At 44.1% G+C, this 14,101-nt stretch overlaps 2 protein-coding genes and 1 non-coding gene across 3 annotated transcripts; 2 read left to right on the plus strand and 1 right to left on the minus strand.

Moving 5' to 3' along the window:
- The first annotated feature begins 1,778 nt into the window (after positions 1-1,778).
- On the plus strand, positions 1,779-3,216 carry LOC132342876 (cationic amino acid transporter 3-like). The gene has a single exon (XM_059877609.1). It carries the CDS (start codon positions 1,779-1,781, stop codon positions 2,190-2,192), a length of 414 nt encoding a protein of 137 aa, XP_059733592.1. The 3' UTR covers positions 2,193-3,216.
- Positions 2,666-8,126, plus strand: LOC525820 (cationic amino acid transporter 3). Its single transcript, XM_059877333.1, has 11 exons — positions 2,666-2,675; positions 2,729-2,887; positions 3,717-3,894; positions 4,097-4,209; positions 4,379-4,601; positions 4,777-4,916; positions 5,021-5,123; positions 6,609-6,805; positions 7,005-7,171; positions 7,439-7,547; positions 8,005-8,126. The coding sequence occupies exons 1-11, from the start codon at positions 2,666-2,668 to the stop codon at positions 8,124-8,126; spliced, it is 1,521 nt and encodes a 506-aa protein (XP_059733316.1).
- Positions 8,127-10,949: 2,823 nt separating this feature from the next.
- Positions 10,950-11,014, minus strand: MIR11977 (microRNA mir-11977). The gene has a single exon (NR_162254.1). It is a non-coding gene; the product is annotated as a microRNA mir-11977 (primary transcript).
- Between the last annotated feature and the right edge of the window lie 3,087 nt (positions 11,015-14,101).

Raw genomic sequence — 14,101 nt, forward strand, 5'->3', positions numbered from 1 at the left:
CATTTTCTCACTTCTCTGATTAAATTTATTCTTTGAGGTTTTTCTACAGATAAAAGGCAGGTGGAGGACATGGATAGGGGTCTACTTTGGGAAAACCTCACAGGGTCCTGCTCAGTTACACTCTTAATCCAAAACGCTAAACTTGGACTTTGGAATATCACAGACAGAAGCCTGCAGATAGTAACTCATGGTCACTGGGTCAGCCTCACCCTGCAGAGCCGGGTAGTGAGGAGACATTCCATGCCCCAAAGGAGGGGATACAGAGTCCTGTCACTTATTTTTGCTTCTTTTCCCTCTGAATAAATATGTGCTTTTATTCAATTGCTCTCAAATATTTCATGTTTCCTGGACACTTCTCTTTCTTTTATTATTTTTATATCAGAATTCAGCTGATTTACAATGTTGTGTTAGTTTCAGGTGTACAGAAAGTGATTCAATGATACATATATCCATTCCTCATCAGATTCTTTTCCCGTCTAGGTTATCATAGAGTATTGAATAGAGTTCCCTATGCTATACAGCAGGTCCTTGTTGATTATATATTTTATACATATATAAGTGTATGTATGTTAACCCCAATCTCCTAATTTATCCCTCCCCCCTACCTTTCCCCTTTGGTAACCACAAGCTTTTTTCTTATGTTTCTGTTCTGCAAACAAGTTCATTCATATTATTTTTCAAATTCCACATAGAAGTGATATCGTATAATATTAGTCTTTCTCTGACTTCACTTAGTATAATCACCTCACATACATATATATAGATGTGTCCGCATACATACATATTCATATATGCCTATCACATTTTATTCATCCATTCATCTGTTGATGGATACTTAGGTTGCTTCCATGCCTTGGGTATTATAAACACTGTGACTATGAACATTCAGTGCCATACAGCCAAGGTTTTATATTGTTGTTATTCAGTCAACAACTCTTGTCTGACTCTTTGCAGCTCCAAGGACTGCAGCACACCAGGCTCCCCTGTCCTCCACTATCTCCCAGAATTTGCTTAAATTCATGTTCATTGAGTTGGTGATATTATCTAACCATCTCATCCTCTGCCACCTCCTTATCCTTTTGCCTTCAATCTTTCCCAATATTTTATAATGACTATAAATGGCATGCTGCTGCTGCTAAGTCGCTTCCGTCGTGTCTGACTCTGTGCAACCCCATAGACAGCAGCCCACCAGGCTCCACCATCCCTGGGATTCTCCAGGCAAGAACACTGGAGTGGGTTGCCATTTCCTTCTCCAATGCATGAAAGGGAAAAGTGAAAGTGAAGTCGCTCAGTTGTGTCCGACTCTTTGTGACCCCATGGACTGCAGCCCACCAGGCTCCTCCATCCATGGGATTTTCCAAGCAAGAGTACTGGAGTGGGTGGCCATTGCCTTCTCCAATAAATGGCATAAGACCTTTAAAATTATGAATCCCTATGTGTTGCATCTGAAATTTAAAAATATTGTATGTTAACTATACCTCAATTAAAATAAAAATTTAAAAAACCTTACAGGGTGTTCCCTGGTGGCCTTTTGGTTAGAATCCCAGGCTTTCACTGCCATGACTCAGGTTCAATCCCTGGTCAGGGAACTAAGATCCTGCAAGCCATGAGCCTGGCAAACAAAAAGAAAGAAAGGAAAAAACTCTCATGATTCTTACCCACCCAAGTCATAACAATTAAGCAGGTACTGTGTGCCAGGCCCCAGTGCTGGATGGACATTCTTGATGGTTTGGCGTCTTGTTTTCTCAGCAGATCACAGATCCACAACTCCATCTAGGATGCGATGTCAGGACCTCCGTCAATGCGGTCAGAAGCTGGTCCGTAGGCGGCCGCTCAAGCCCAGGGAGGGGTCTGAGGGCCGCATGTCCCGTTGTCTGAACACCCTCGACCTGGTGGCCTTGGGTGTGGGCATCACCCTGGGAGCTGGCGTGTACATCCTGCCTGGAGAAGTGACCAGGAACAAAGCTGGACCAGCGATCGTCATCTCCTTCCTGGTGGCTGCCCTGTCTTCTGTGCTGTCCGGGCTCTGCTATGCAGAGTTTGGGGCCCGAGCCCCTGGGTCCGGTTCTGCATATCTCTACAGCTACGTCACCGTGGGAGAACTGTGCGCCTTCGTCACTGGCTGGAACCTCTTACTGTCCTACGCCATCAGTGAGATGATGGGGAGGGGAAAGGTGTGGGAGTTGAGATGAGGAAACAAGGAGGGGGAATTAGGGTCTTCAACTCATTCACGAGAATTTCATTATCCACTTTGCGGGCAAAGTGGGTAATAATGGCAGGAAAAAGGCACAATTGCATTGTGCCCGGGTCTATTCTTTCCTTCAGTGATGGACTAGGAACCCAGAGTAAAGGGAACTGTAGGGAGTGAGTGGGTGAGAGGGACGCATGACCCACAGGCTCATCCCTTCATCATATTGAAGCCTTTGCTCAGCTGTTGGCTTCATGGAAGTTTTCTTTACACATCAGCTTAAAATTTCAATTCTTACCTTCCAGCCCTGCTGGCCCCAATTTCCTGTTATCTTTTCTTGCAAAACACCAATCTCCTCCTAACCCTCTGAGAGGATGACCTGTTTTGTGAATCAGCTGTACCTTCTCTCCCTATCCCGTGAAATGAAACTCTTTGAGATTAATTACTTTGTCTGCTCCCCTCCATGACATACATCCCATGGCACATGGTAGGGGTTCAGTTAAAGCTTGTTCATGAATCTTTCTTCTTCTGCACCTGCAGCCATTGCAAGTGTTGCCAGAGCCTGGAGCTCCACCTTCGACAGCCTGATTGGGAACCACATGTCTCAGGCGTTAAGAGGAACATTCCCACTGCACGTGCCCTCTTTCCTGGCCAAGTATCCTGACTTTCTTGCCCTGGGTGTGGTGCTGGTGATGATGGGTGAGATGGGGTCAAAGATAGGATGGGAAGAAAGGAGAGCGGGAGGGGACCTTGGCTGGGAAAGACTTGGGATGGCAGAATGGTGAGGGAATTAGCACTGGAAAGGATTTGTGATATGACAGACAGGAAAGCAAGACATAGACCGTAGTTTCCCACCCTTGGCACTACTGACATTCTCGGGAGGAACATTCTTTAGTCTGAGGGACTGTCTTGTGCCTTGTAGTTTGTTTTTTTTTTTTAAATCATTGTCTGATGATTGAGTGTCCTTTATTTATGAGACAATTGTGAAGCTCATATCCAAAATCGTGACAACTGGGATGTCTCTAGACATCCCCAAAATTCCCTTGGGAGATAAAATTTCCCCAGCTCAGAATCATTGATTTCAAATGACAACTTTCTTCCTCTGTACCAAGATCAAACTTCTTTTTTTTTTTTTTTTTAATTGAGAGGACATTCATCTAGCCTCAAATTAACCAATTGTTCCCAGCTTTATTGAGACATAACTGACAGACAACATTGTATGAGTTTAAGGTGGACACTATGGTGATTTGATCGTTGTGTGTGACACTGGCCACAATAAGAAATTAACCATCTTAAAGTGTATAATTCAGTGGCACTTAGTACATTCACAATGTTGTACAACCATCACCTCCATTTAGTTCCAAACAGGTGCATCACCCTTAAAGGAAACCCTGTACCCACTGATCACTCACTATCCATCTGTCCACTCCCACCCTCCACAACCTTCAACCCCCAGCAACCACTAGTCTGCTTTCTGTGTCTATGGATTTGGTTATCTTGAATGTCTCGTATTCCATCTCTCCCACAGGAATACTGGTTCTGGGAGCCCGTGAGTCAGCACTGGTTAACAAATGGTTCACGGGCATTAACATTTTGGTTCTCAGCTTCATCGTCCTCTCTGGCTTCATTAAGGGAGACCTGCACAACTGGCAGCTCACGGAACAGGACTACACATTGGCTGCAGCTGGATCCAATGACTCCTCTAGGTTAGGAGGATACCCTTGTCCACAGTAATGCATGTCAGATGCTATGGAGCTGAGAATAAGGTGGGGACTAAAGAGATCTGGGCTGATAGGTCTAAGGGATGGGGGTCCTAGGGCCAGGACTTGTGGTGTGAAGGGAGGAGTCCAGTAGGGATGGATGAACTCACCTCACCCATGTTCTTCCTCATTCCTTCTCTCATCATAGCTTGGGCCCTCCAGGTTCTGGAGGGTTTGCACCTTTTGGTTTTGATGGGATTTTCCAGGGAGCGGCAACGTGCTTCTTCGGGTTTGTTGGATTTGATGCCATTGCCACTACAGGTAACATGGTCATTGTGCTTCCCATCAGGGGTTTGGGCACAGGTTGGGCCGCCCTCAGACATAGGGATTGGGAGAAGATTAGCCTGCTTTTGAACATGGAGGAGGGAATTTGATTTTGTGCTTTCACCCTGGCATGTTTACTGACCCAGTATTTCCTCCCATCTTGCAGGGGGAGAAGCCCAGGACCCCCAGCGGTCCATCCCCTTCAGCATCGTGGTCTCACTCTTGATCTGCTTTTTGGCGTATTTTGGTGTCTCAGCGGCACTCACCCTCATGGTGCCCTACTACAAGATTCATCCTGAGAGCCCCTTGCCACAGGCTTTTCTCCATATTGGGTGGGGCCCTGCCAGATATGTCGTGGTTGTGGGCACCTTCTGTGCTCTTTCATCCAGGTGAGTGTCAAAGTTTTCTCTCCATTTACTGTCAGATGTTCAGGTAACCCATCCCTTGTTATTTGAGAGATAAGATGAAGAGACATCTTACTCCACTTCATGTAGACGAGGGAGGAGAACCTTTGGCCTGTCCTACTTCTCATGTTCTCACCTATGCTTCCATCTTCTCTTCCAGCCTCCTAGGTACCATGTTCTCCATGTCTCGAGTGACGTATGCAATGGCAGATGACAGGCTCCTTTTCCAAGGACTTGCCCAGATCCATCCTCGCACACGCACTCCCATCATGGCCATCTTGGCTTCTGGAACTCTTGCAGGTGAGTGAACAAAACTCGTTCCTTCTTTGATCAATGTCCTTAACTTGTATGTTTCCAGTGGTTTCTCATTCTCTCCCCACACCTTGTTTGTACCCTCATCCTAGGGGTCACAGCATTATTCTTAGAATTCAGTAACCTTGTGGACCTCATGGCAATTGGGACCCTGCTTGCTTACTCCTTCGTGGTGATTTCTGTTCTCGTCCTCAGGTGAGACTCTGCTACACCTTGACTGGGGGTCTTGACCTGGTAGGGATTGATGGGGGAGGTGATCGTCTTCTATATCCATGCCACTTTCTAAGTGCCCCACTAGGCTTAAGGCAGGAAAAAGGTTGATGGGGACATCTATGTTGGGAGACTATGGGCTGATGTTTTAAGGTTGGTGCAAACATAATTACAGTTTTGGACCATGAATTTTAAATGGAATTTAAAATTGTCATGGAGAAGAATTGGGCCCTTTCTGTTAACCAATGCCAGCTGCAGGCATTGTAAATTTCAGTGCATCTCATTGATTTGCTGAGCACACTTCTCAGATGTAATGGTTTCACCAGGATTCAGAAAGCTGTAGTGGATCAGACCAGCATCAGACCACCAAACAGTGACCATGATCTTTCTTTTCATGCAAGTGCTTTAGAACTTCTTCTCAGTCCAACCACTGAGGTGGTCATCACCAGTTGTCATATAAAACCCACTTTTCATCACATGTCACAATCCGATCAAGAAATGGTTCATTGTTGTTGTTGCATAGATAGAGAAGGTGAAACTTCAAAATGACAATTTAAAAAAACTTTTCAGTCAGCTCATGAGGCACCCACTTATCAAGCTTTTTCAACTTTCCAATTTTCTTCAAATGCTGAATGACTATAGAAGAGTCAGTGTTGAGTTCTTCAGAAACTTCTCATGTAGTTGGAAGAGGATCAGCTTTGGTGATGGCTCTCAGTTCAATTCAGTTCAGTTCAGTCGCTCAGTTGTCACCGACTCTTACCGGCTGCATGAACTGCAGCACGCCAGGCCTCCCTGTCCATCACCAGCTCCCGGAGTTCACCCAAACCCATGTCCATCGACTCGGTGATGCCATCCAACCATCTCATCCTCTGTCATCCCCTACTCCTCCTGCCCTCAATCTTTCCCAGCATCAGGGTCTTTTCAAATGAGTCAGCTCTTCGCATCAGGTGGCCAAAGTATTGGACTTTCAGCTTCAACATCAGTCCTTCCAATGAACACCCAGGACTGATTTCCTTTAGGATGGACTGGTTGGATCTCCTTGCAGTCCAAGGGGCTCTCAATTGGTCGTTGTCAATTTCCAATGGCCAGCCACTGTGCTCCTCTTCCTCAGGTCCCTTATCTCCTTTGCAAAATTTCTTGAACCACCACTGCACTGTACATTCAATAGCAGTTCCTGGGCCAAATGTATTATTAATGTTGCAAGTTGTCTCTGCTGCTTTATGACCTATTTTGAACTCAAATAGAAAAATCACTCAAATTTGCTTTTTGTCTAACATCAATGCCATAGTCTAAAATAAATATAAAATAAACAGCAAATAAAAAAAAACATAATGCACATTAAAATGTTGTATAATATAGCCACATTTATTTAGAATGTATTCTAATATCAAATGGTAAATTTCAACAATGTAAAAACCACAATTACTTTTGTTCCAATCTAATAATATAGCTTTAATACCTCTAATTCAGGTACCAACCAGACCAGAATTTAAGCAAGAAGGAGAAAACAGAAAATGAAATTGAGATTTCTGAACGTGAAGCAAGTCCTTTGGAATCTGTACCTGAAGCAGGAATCTCAAGGATTCTAAAGAGTCTGTGTGACCCTATTAGCACCAACCCCACCCGGAAATCTGGCCAAATTGTCTACGGATGTGCCTTACTGCTTGGTGAGCAGTGGAATTTCTCTTTGATCATATTCTGAAATTGGCAAGATAGAGTGAGAGCCTGTGTCTCTGGCTGTTGAGGTGTCTTGGAAATATGATGGCCCTTCCTGATATGGGCAGCCTGGGGAGGGGTGTGGCCCAAGGTCCTGACATCTTGGTCTTCTGGAGTCCAGCCTGTTCTCCTCCTCCTTGACCCTTGCAGTTCTCCTGCTGATGATCCTGACTATAATACTGGCTCAGGGGTCCAGATATGTGTTCTCTGGAGACCCCGTGTACACAACAGTGGCTGTGCTGCTGCTGCTGCTCATCATTGGGATCACGGTCATCATCTGGAGGCAGCCCCAGAACCCCTCTCCTCTTACATTCAGGGTAGGTGACCTTATGTGCCCAAAGTGTCCACCTTGAGTGAAGGAGATCTGTGTGCTTTAGGTCTAAATATCCTTTGCTGGACCAGGGAAGAAAGGGAGTTGCTAAAACCAATGGACCTTTCCCTGATCCACACTTAGTCCTTTATACACCCAACCTAAGTAGACACTGAACACACAGCTGCAATTGGACTGGAGTCTTCCCACCCCAGTAGGGTTTCCCTTTCAGACGTCTGGGGTGTGCTCAGGGATGAACTGACTTGGTCCACAGGTCCCTATTCTGCCTGTCCTCCCACTGGTGAGCATCTTTGTGAATGTTTACTTGATGATGCAGATGACCTCTGGGATCTGGGTCCAACTTGGCATCTGGAATGTGATTGGTGAGTGGTTTTCTACTAAAAAGAGGGTTCTTTGTTAATATTTATTTATTTGGTCACATTGGGTCTTAGTTGCAGCTCGAAGGCTCTTTGTTGTGGCCGATGGGCTTCTCTCTAGTTGTGACGCACAGACTCCAGAGCATGTGGGCTCCGTAGTCACAGGTAACTGCTGAGTTTTGGCATGTGGTCTCAGTGCAGGCTTAGTTGCTCCAAGGCAGGTGGGATCTTAGTTCCCAGGCCAGGAACTGGACTCGAAGCTTCTGTATTGGTGGGCAGATTCTTAACCGTGGAACCACCAGGGAAGTGCCCTAAAGAGCACTGTTGAGTGACTGAACCCAGTCCTCTTCCTACTATCCCTCGCCCCACATTGTGTCAGGTGCCATAACAGAAAACCCATTGGGCATTTGTAAGTGAGGAGAGACCCTACTTTCCCTTCTCACTGTCTCATTTCCCCCCCTAGGCTTTGCCATATACTTTGGATATGGAATCCAACACAGCCTGGAGGAGAACAATGGGCAACAGCCACCAGCCTCCACTTTCCAGACTGTTGATGAAAACATCCCTGGTACCGAGTCATCTTAACCAGAGGAAGTAAATGCTGTGTGAAATCCTTCCAGGCACTGGAGGATCTGCTGGTTCAAGGGACACTGTGAGTCTCTATGGAATTTAAAGGTGATAGGCATTGAAAGCCTGAATTTACTGCCAGCAGACAAAATGACTTTTATGTGGTAAAATTCTTAAGTAAACTTTTCAAAGCATGATATACATACAGAAAAGCACATGCTTCATAAGTGTGCACCAAGGTGAATTTTCACAAAGTACAAAAATATTACCAGCAACCAGAGGAAGAAATAAAATATTAACCTGGCACATGAGAAACAAGTTCTTGTGCCAGAAATTTGCCACTTCTGGAAGAAAATACAGGTAACTGTATATTGTGTTGAGAGTTGCCCTTTAAATATTAGGACATAGCAATGTTGGACATAAAAGGAAAGAAACAGATAAACTGTGCAAACAGTAACACAAGAAAGCTAGGGGAGATATGGTAATATCAAAATAGATTTTGAGAAAAAGAGAAATAATAACAGATGAAGTGGATCATTCATAATGGTAAAGAGAAATGATCATTTTAATTCTTTTTTCCAACTTTATTGAGATATCATGTAAGAAGGTATAAATGATTACTTTTCTGTCAAAGACCCTTGCTGCTGCTGCTGCTGCTGCTGCTGCTGCTGCTGCTGCTAAGTCGTTTCAGTTGTATCTGACTCTGTGCGACCCCAGAGACCGCAGCCCACCAGTCTCCCCCATCCCTGGGATTCTCCAGGCAAGAACACTGGAGTGGGTTGCCATTTCCTTCTCCAATGCATGAAAGTGAAAAGCGAAAGTGAAGTCGCTCAGTCGTGTCCGACTCGTAGCGACCTCATGGGCTGCAGCCTACCAGGCTGCTCCGTCCTTGGGATTTGCAAGGCAAGAGTACTGGAGTGGGTTGCCATTGCCTTCTCCTGCATTGCTAGAGGAAGGGCAATAAGATGGGAAGTAATGGTTGATTGATAAATGGTTACAGTTGAGTGGAACTAAAACAAAGTTAAATCGCAGAGACAAGATTTAAAAGTTATTGCATGACACAGGGTGCTCAGGGATGGTGCACTGGGATGATCCAGAGGGATGGGATGGGGAGGGAGGTGGGAGGGGGGTTCAGGATGGGGAACACATACACACCCATGGCTGATTCATGTCAATGTATGGCAAAAATCACTACAATATTGTAAAGTAATTAGCCTCCAATTAAAATAAATAAATTTTTTAAAAAGTTATTGATGCAGAACAGAATGATTGAAATGGAGATTATGGACACTGAAGATGTTGGTAATAATGAAGTATTGTTTGTGAGAATGAACAACTGCAGTTGAGTGAAGGGGGTATGGTGGTCAAGAAAATGTATAGCAAAATTATTAGGTGAATTAAAAAGTAGATGGAGGAGGACTAACAGAACTGGAAAAAAATCACTATCTTGCAAGTTCTACTGAAATTATCAGTTTAGGAAACAATGGAGGCTGAAACTGTCAGGTGAAACTTTGATGGAAGAGGTTGACATCATCTGACTCTTGTTCTTCCCTTACTGTGGAACAGCCAGATATAATGTGCTTCCCACTGTGCTGTAATGGCAAAACAGAACATCACCCATAGTCTTGATGAAAAGTTGTATCAGAATATAATCAATCTCCAGATCAAATACCAGATCATATCAGACATGAAGGGATAGCTTCCAATTTCAACTGAAAACACAATCAGCCAAACCCAGAATGTGGGCCATTCTCCAGGAAAGAAAAATTGTGCACTTTCTGTAATAATTAAATGATACGACCCTACAGGCAGGCCTCAGAGACATTACTGGTTTGATTTCAGACCACCACAGTAAAGAGAATTGGCATTAAGGAAAGACATGCAATTTTTTGGTTTCCCAGTGCATGTAAAACTTATGTTCACACTACACTGCAATGTATTCAGTGTGCTATATAGCATTCTGTCGTAAATAAATGTATATACTTTAATTTAAAAGAACTTTATTGCTAAAAAATGTGAATCATCTGATAACCAAGGATTGCCATGAATCTTCAACTGGAAAAAAGTGCAACATCTGTGAAGCACAATAAAATAACATATGCTTGTACATGTGTATGTATGTATATATATTTAAATGTGTATGTTTATAATTAATATGCATAAAATATGTACATATGATATATGTATTATAATATGTGTTAAAGTTCATTGTTGATCTAAATATAGTGTATCTAATTGTCTTATAATTTAATCTAAGATCCTCTTGATATAAGAAGTATGGGCTTCCCTGATGGCTCAGATGGTAATGTCGGGGGAGTTTGTAATTTCCTCAGTTCCTGTCTCGTTGTGGACAAAAATTTGAAACAACTGACAGACCAGTGTTACATCCCCGTGTAAATTTCCTCAGACAGACCAGTGTTACAGCACCATGTAATTTCTTCAGGCAGATCAGTATTGCAGTTCCGTGTTACAGCTCAGTTTTATTTAGAAAGCAAAGGAAAATACATCCTCAAGGCGTGAGGGCAGACTGACCCCAAAAGACGTGAAGAGAAGAGAAGCCCCTGGCTCAATTTTGGCTCCTCTTTTTACACATTTATCTCCTCCCCCTGGGCCTACCCTATGTAAATTGGGCTAGCCAGGAGTGCTGTTTGTTCTACTTGAGGTTCTCGCTCCAGTCCTCGGACCTTCCTTTGTTCTATTTTTGCAGGCTTTTCCCTTCCTTGTCTTTTAGCCAGCATCATTCTGGACTCCTTTTTCTTATTCTAACTATCTAACATACCCTCCTCAAGAGATGGGAGGCCCAATTCTTTGGGAATAGGGGCATCGAGATCTCTCTGGATACTTCCTGCTGAACTGAGACAGCGAGGGGGCATTGGGCCTCCCTCTCTTGCTAGTCTCAAGCCTCAGAGTCCTTATAGTGGTGTCCACCTATGGGTGAGTGATATTTTCCATGGTTGGCTCTAGTTTTATATATCCTTTTTGAACTGGCACTGCAAGTTGCAGCTTGTTGACCTGGGCAGAGACAAAATGGGTTAGACAATTGATAATACATGGAGCAATCATAAGCAGCATCAATATGGTGCTTACATATGATAACAGGGATTGGTAGGAGCATTAGCCAACTCCAAATTTCCCATCGCCAGGAGGATCCCCCAAAGAGATATTGTAGCCACCCTGAGAACTCTCCAGATTGTTCTTTGAGATCCTGTTGGATCTGAATGATTTTCCTGAGGACTGTGAAACTGTCTTTAACTTAGCTGGAGGTATTTACCCAGAAACAACACGTCTCATTCAAGATGGCTCAAGTCCCTCCTTGCTCAGGGATTAGGAAATCTATCTCTTGTCTGTTTTGGAGTACAACCTCTGCCAGGCTGTGTTGGCTCTTTAGAGATATCCTGAGAAATCTTATCCCCAGAAACTTAATTTTGGGGGCATTCATTGGAATGGCACTCATTTGTAGTTCTGAATAGGTATATGAGATCTCCCAGGGGCTCACAGGTGTATTGAGTGTCCTCTTCTGTTTTCTTCCACAGCTTGACTCATGAGTAGTGAATCCAGGAGTCATGTCCTGGTACCTTGACTGCTGTGGGGGTAGAAAGTATTACAGGGTGGGGGCCCTTCCATGTGGGCTGGCATTGAGCCTTTGGGGACCCATCTTTCCAGACTAATTAGGACTTGAGTCCCTGGAGCAGATAGTAGTGACTCTTTAGAATCTTTTGGGTCCTGGTTGACACCCCACAAGTGTATATCCTGTTGGAATTGCCCAGTGGCCATGGTATCAGGCCAGAGAGTCTGAGCCTCTGGATCAAAGAAGAGGTGATTGACATAAACAAAAGGTCTCCCATATAGCATTTCATAAGGATTAAGACCAACCTGTTCTTTAGGGGCAATACGGATGCAGAGGAGAGCTCTTTGTAAAGCCTCCTTCCATCCCAGGGAGGTCTCCTGGCTTTTCTTTTTTATCGTTGGTTTTAAGAATTGGTTGGCTCTTTCTACTTTTCCTGAAGACTGAGGCCTCCAGGCACAAAAGAGATAATAAGTAATGTCACAAAGAGTTGGACACGACTGAGTGACTGATCTGATCTGATCTGATCTGAATGCTTTAGAGACCTCTTGGGTGACCTTAGAAGTAAATGACCTCCCATTGTCACTTTGTAATCAACTGGGCTACCCCACACCCGAGGTCAGGGGCGGCGGCCAAGAGGAGCAACTTCACATTCAAGGAGCGGTGGCTGCGCGGGCGCAGGAGGGCCTAGAGGAGCTACTCCATGTTCAAAGTCAGGAGGAGCGGCGGTGAGGAGATACCCTCGTCCAAGGTAAGGAGCAGTGGTTGCGTTTTGCTGGAGCAGCCGTGAAGAGATACCCCACGTCCAAGGCAAGAGAAACCGAAGTAAGATGGTAGGTGTTGCAAGAGGGCATCAGAGGGCAGACACACTGAAACCATACTCACAGAAAACTAGTCAATCTAATCACACTAGGACCACAGCCTTGTCTAACTCAATGAAACTAAGCCATGCCCTATGGGGCCACCCAATTCAGATGGGTCATGGTGGAGAAGTCTGACAGAATGTGGTCTACTGGAGAAGGGAATGGCAAACCACTTCAGTATTCTTGCCTTGAGAACCCCATGAACAGTATGAAAAGACAAAATGATAGGATACTGAAAGAGGAACTCCCCAGGTCAGTAGGTGCCCAATATGCTACTGGAGATCAGTGGAGAAATAACTCCAGAAAGAATGAAGGCATGGAGCCAAAGCAAAAACAACACCCAGTTGTGGATGTGACTGGTGATAGAAGCAAGGTCCGATGCTGTAAAGAGCAGTATTGCATAGGAACCTGGAATGTCAGGTCCATGAATCAAGGCAAATTGGAAGTGGTCAAACAGGAGATGGCAAGAGTGAATGTTGACATTCTAGGAATCAGCAAACTAAAATGGACTGGAATGGGTGAATTTAACTCAGATGACTATTATATCTACTACTGTGAGCAGGAATCCCTTAGAAGAAATGGAGTAGCCATCATAGTCAACAAAAGAGTCCAAAATGCAGTACTTGGATGCAATCTTGAAAACGACAGAATGATCTCTGTTCATTTCCAAGGCAAACCGTTCAATATCACAGTAATCCAAGTCTATGCCCCACCCAGTAATGCTGAAGAAGCTGAAGTTGAACGGTTCTATGAAGACCTACAAGACCTTTTAGAAATAACACTCAAAAAAAAGATGTCCTTTTCATTATAGGGGACTGGAATGCAAAAGTAAGAAGTCAAGAAACACCTGGTGTAGCAGGCAAATTTGGCCTTGGAATACGGAATGAAGCAGGGCAAAGGCTAATAGAGTTTTGCCAAGAGAACACACTGATCATAGCAAACACCCTCTTCCAACAACACAAGAGAAGACTCTACACATGGACATCACCAGATGGTCAACACTGAAATCAGATTGATTATATTCTTTGCAGCCAAAGATGGAGAAGCTCTATAAGTCAGTAAAAATAAGACCAGGAGCTGACTGTGGCCCCGCACATGAGCTCCTTATTGCCAAATTCAGACTTAAATTGAAGAAAGTAGGGAAAACCACTAGCCCATTCAGGTATGTCCTAAATCAAATCCCTTATGGTTATACAGTGGAAGTGAGAAATAGACTTAAGGAACTAGATCTGATAGACTGCCTGATGAACTATGGACTGAGGTTCGTGTATAAGAGACAGAGATCAAGACCATCCCCATGGAAAAGAAATGCAAAAAAGCAAAATTGCTGTCTGGGGAGGCCATACAAATAGCTGTGAAAAGAAGAGAAGTGAAAAGCAAAGGAGAAAAGGAAAGATATAAGGATCTGAATGCAGAGTTCCAAATAATAGCAAGGAGCGATAAGAAAGCCTTCCTCAGTGATCAATGCAAAGAAATATAGGAAAACAACAGAATGGGAAAGACTAGAGATCTCTTCACGAAAATTAGAGATACTAAGGGAAAATTTCATGCAAAGATGGGCTTGA

The sequence above is a fragment of the Bos taurus genome, chromosome 18 (assembly GCF_002263795.3).
Source record: "Bos taurus isolate L1 Dominette 01449 registration number 42190680 breed Hereford chromosome 18, ARS-UCD2.0, whole genome shotgun sequence".
NCBI lineage: Eukaryota > Metazoa > Chordata > Mammalia > Artiodactyla > Bovidae > Bos > Bos taurus.

Bases quoted from the DNA above. Each gene is read 5' to 3' on its own strand.
- LOC525820 (XM_059877333.1), top strand. The intron at 4,210-4,378 runs GTAACATGGTCA...CCCATCTTGCAG, and splicing joins TGATGCCATTGCCACTACAG to GGGGAGAAGCCCAGGACCCC. The intron at 4,917-5,020 runs GTGAGTGAACAA...CCCTCATCCTAG, and splicing joins GGCTTCTGGAACTCTTGCAG to GGGTCACAGCATTATTCTTA.
- LOC132342876 (XM_059877609.1), top strand. From the start codon at position 1,779: ATGCGATGTCAGGACCTCCGTCAATGCGGTCAGAAGCTGGTCCGTAGG.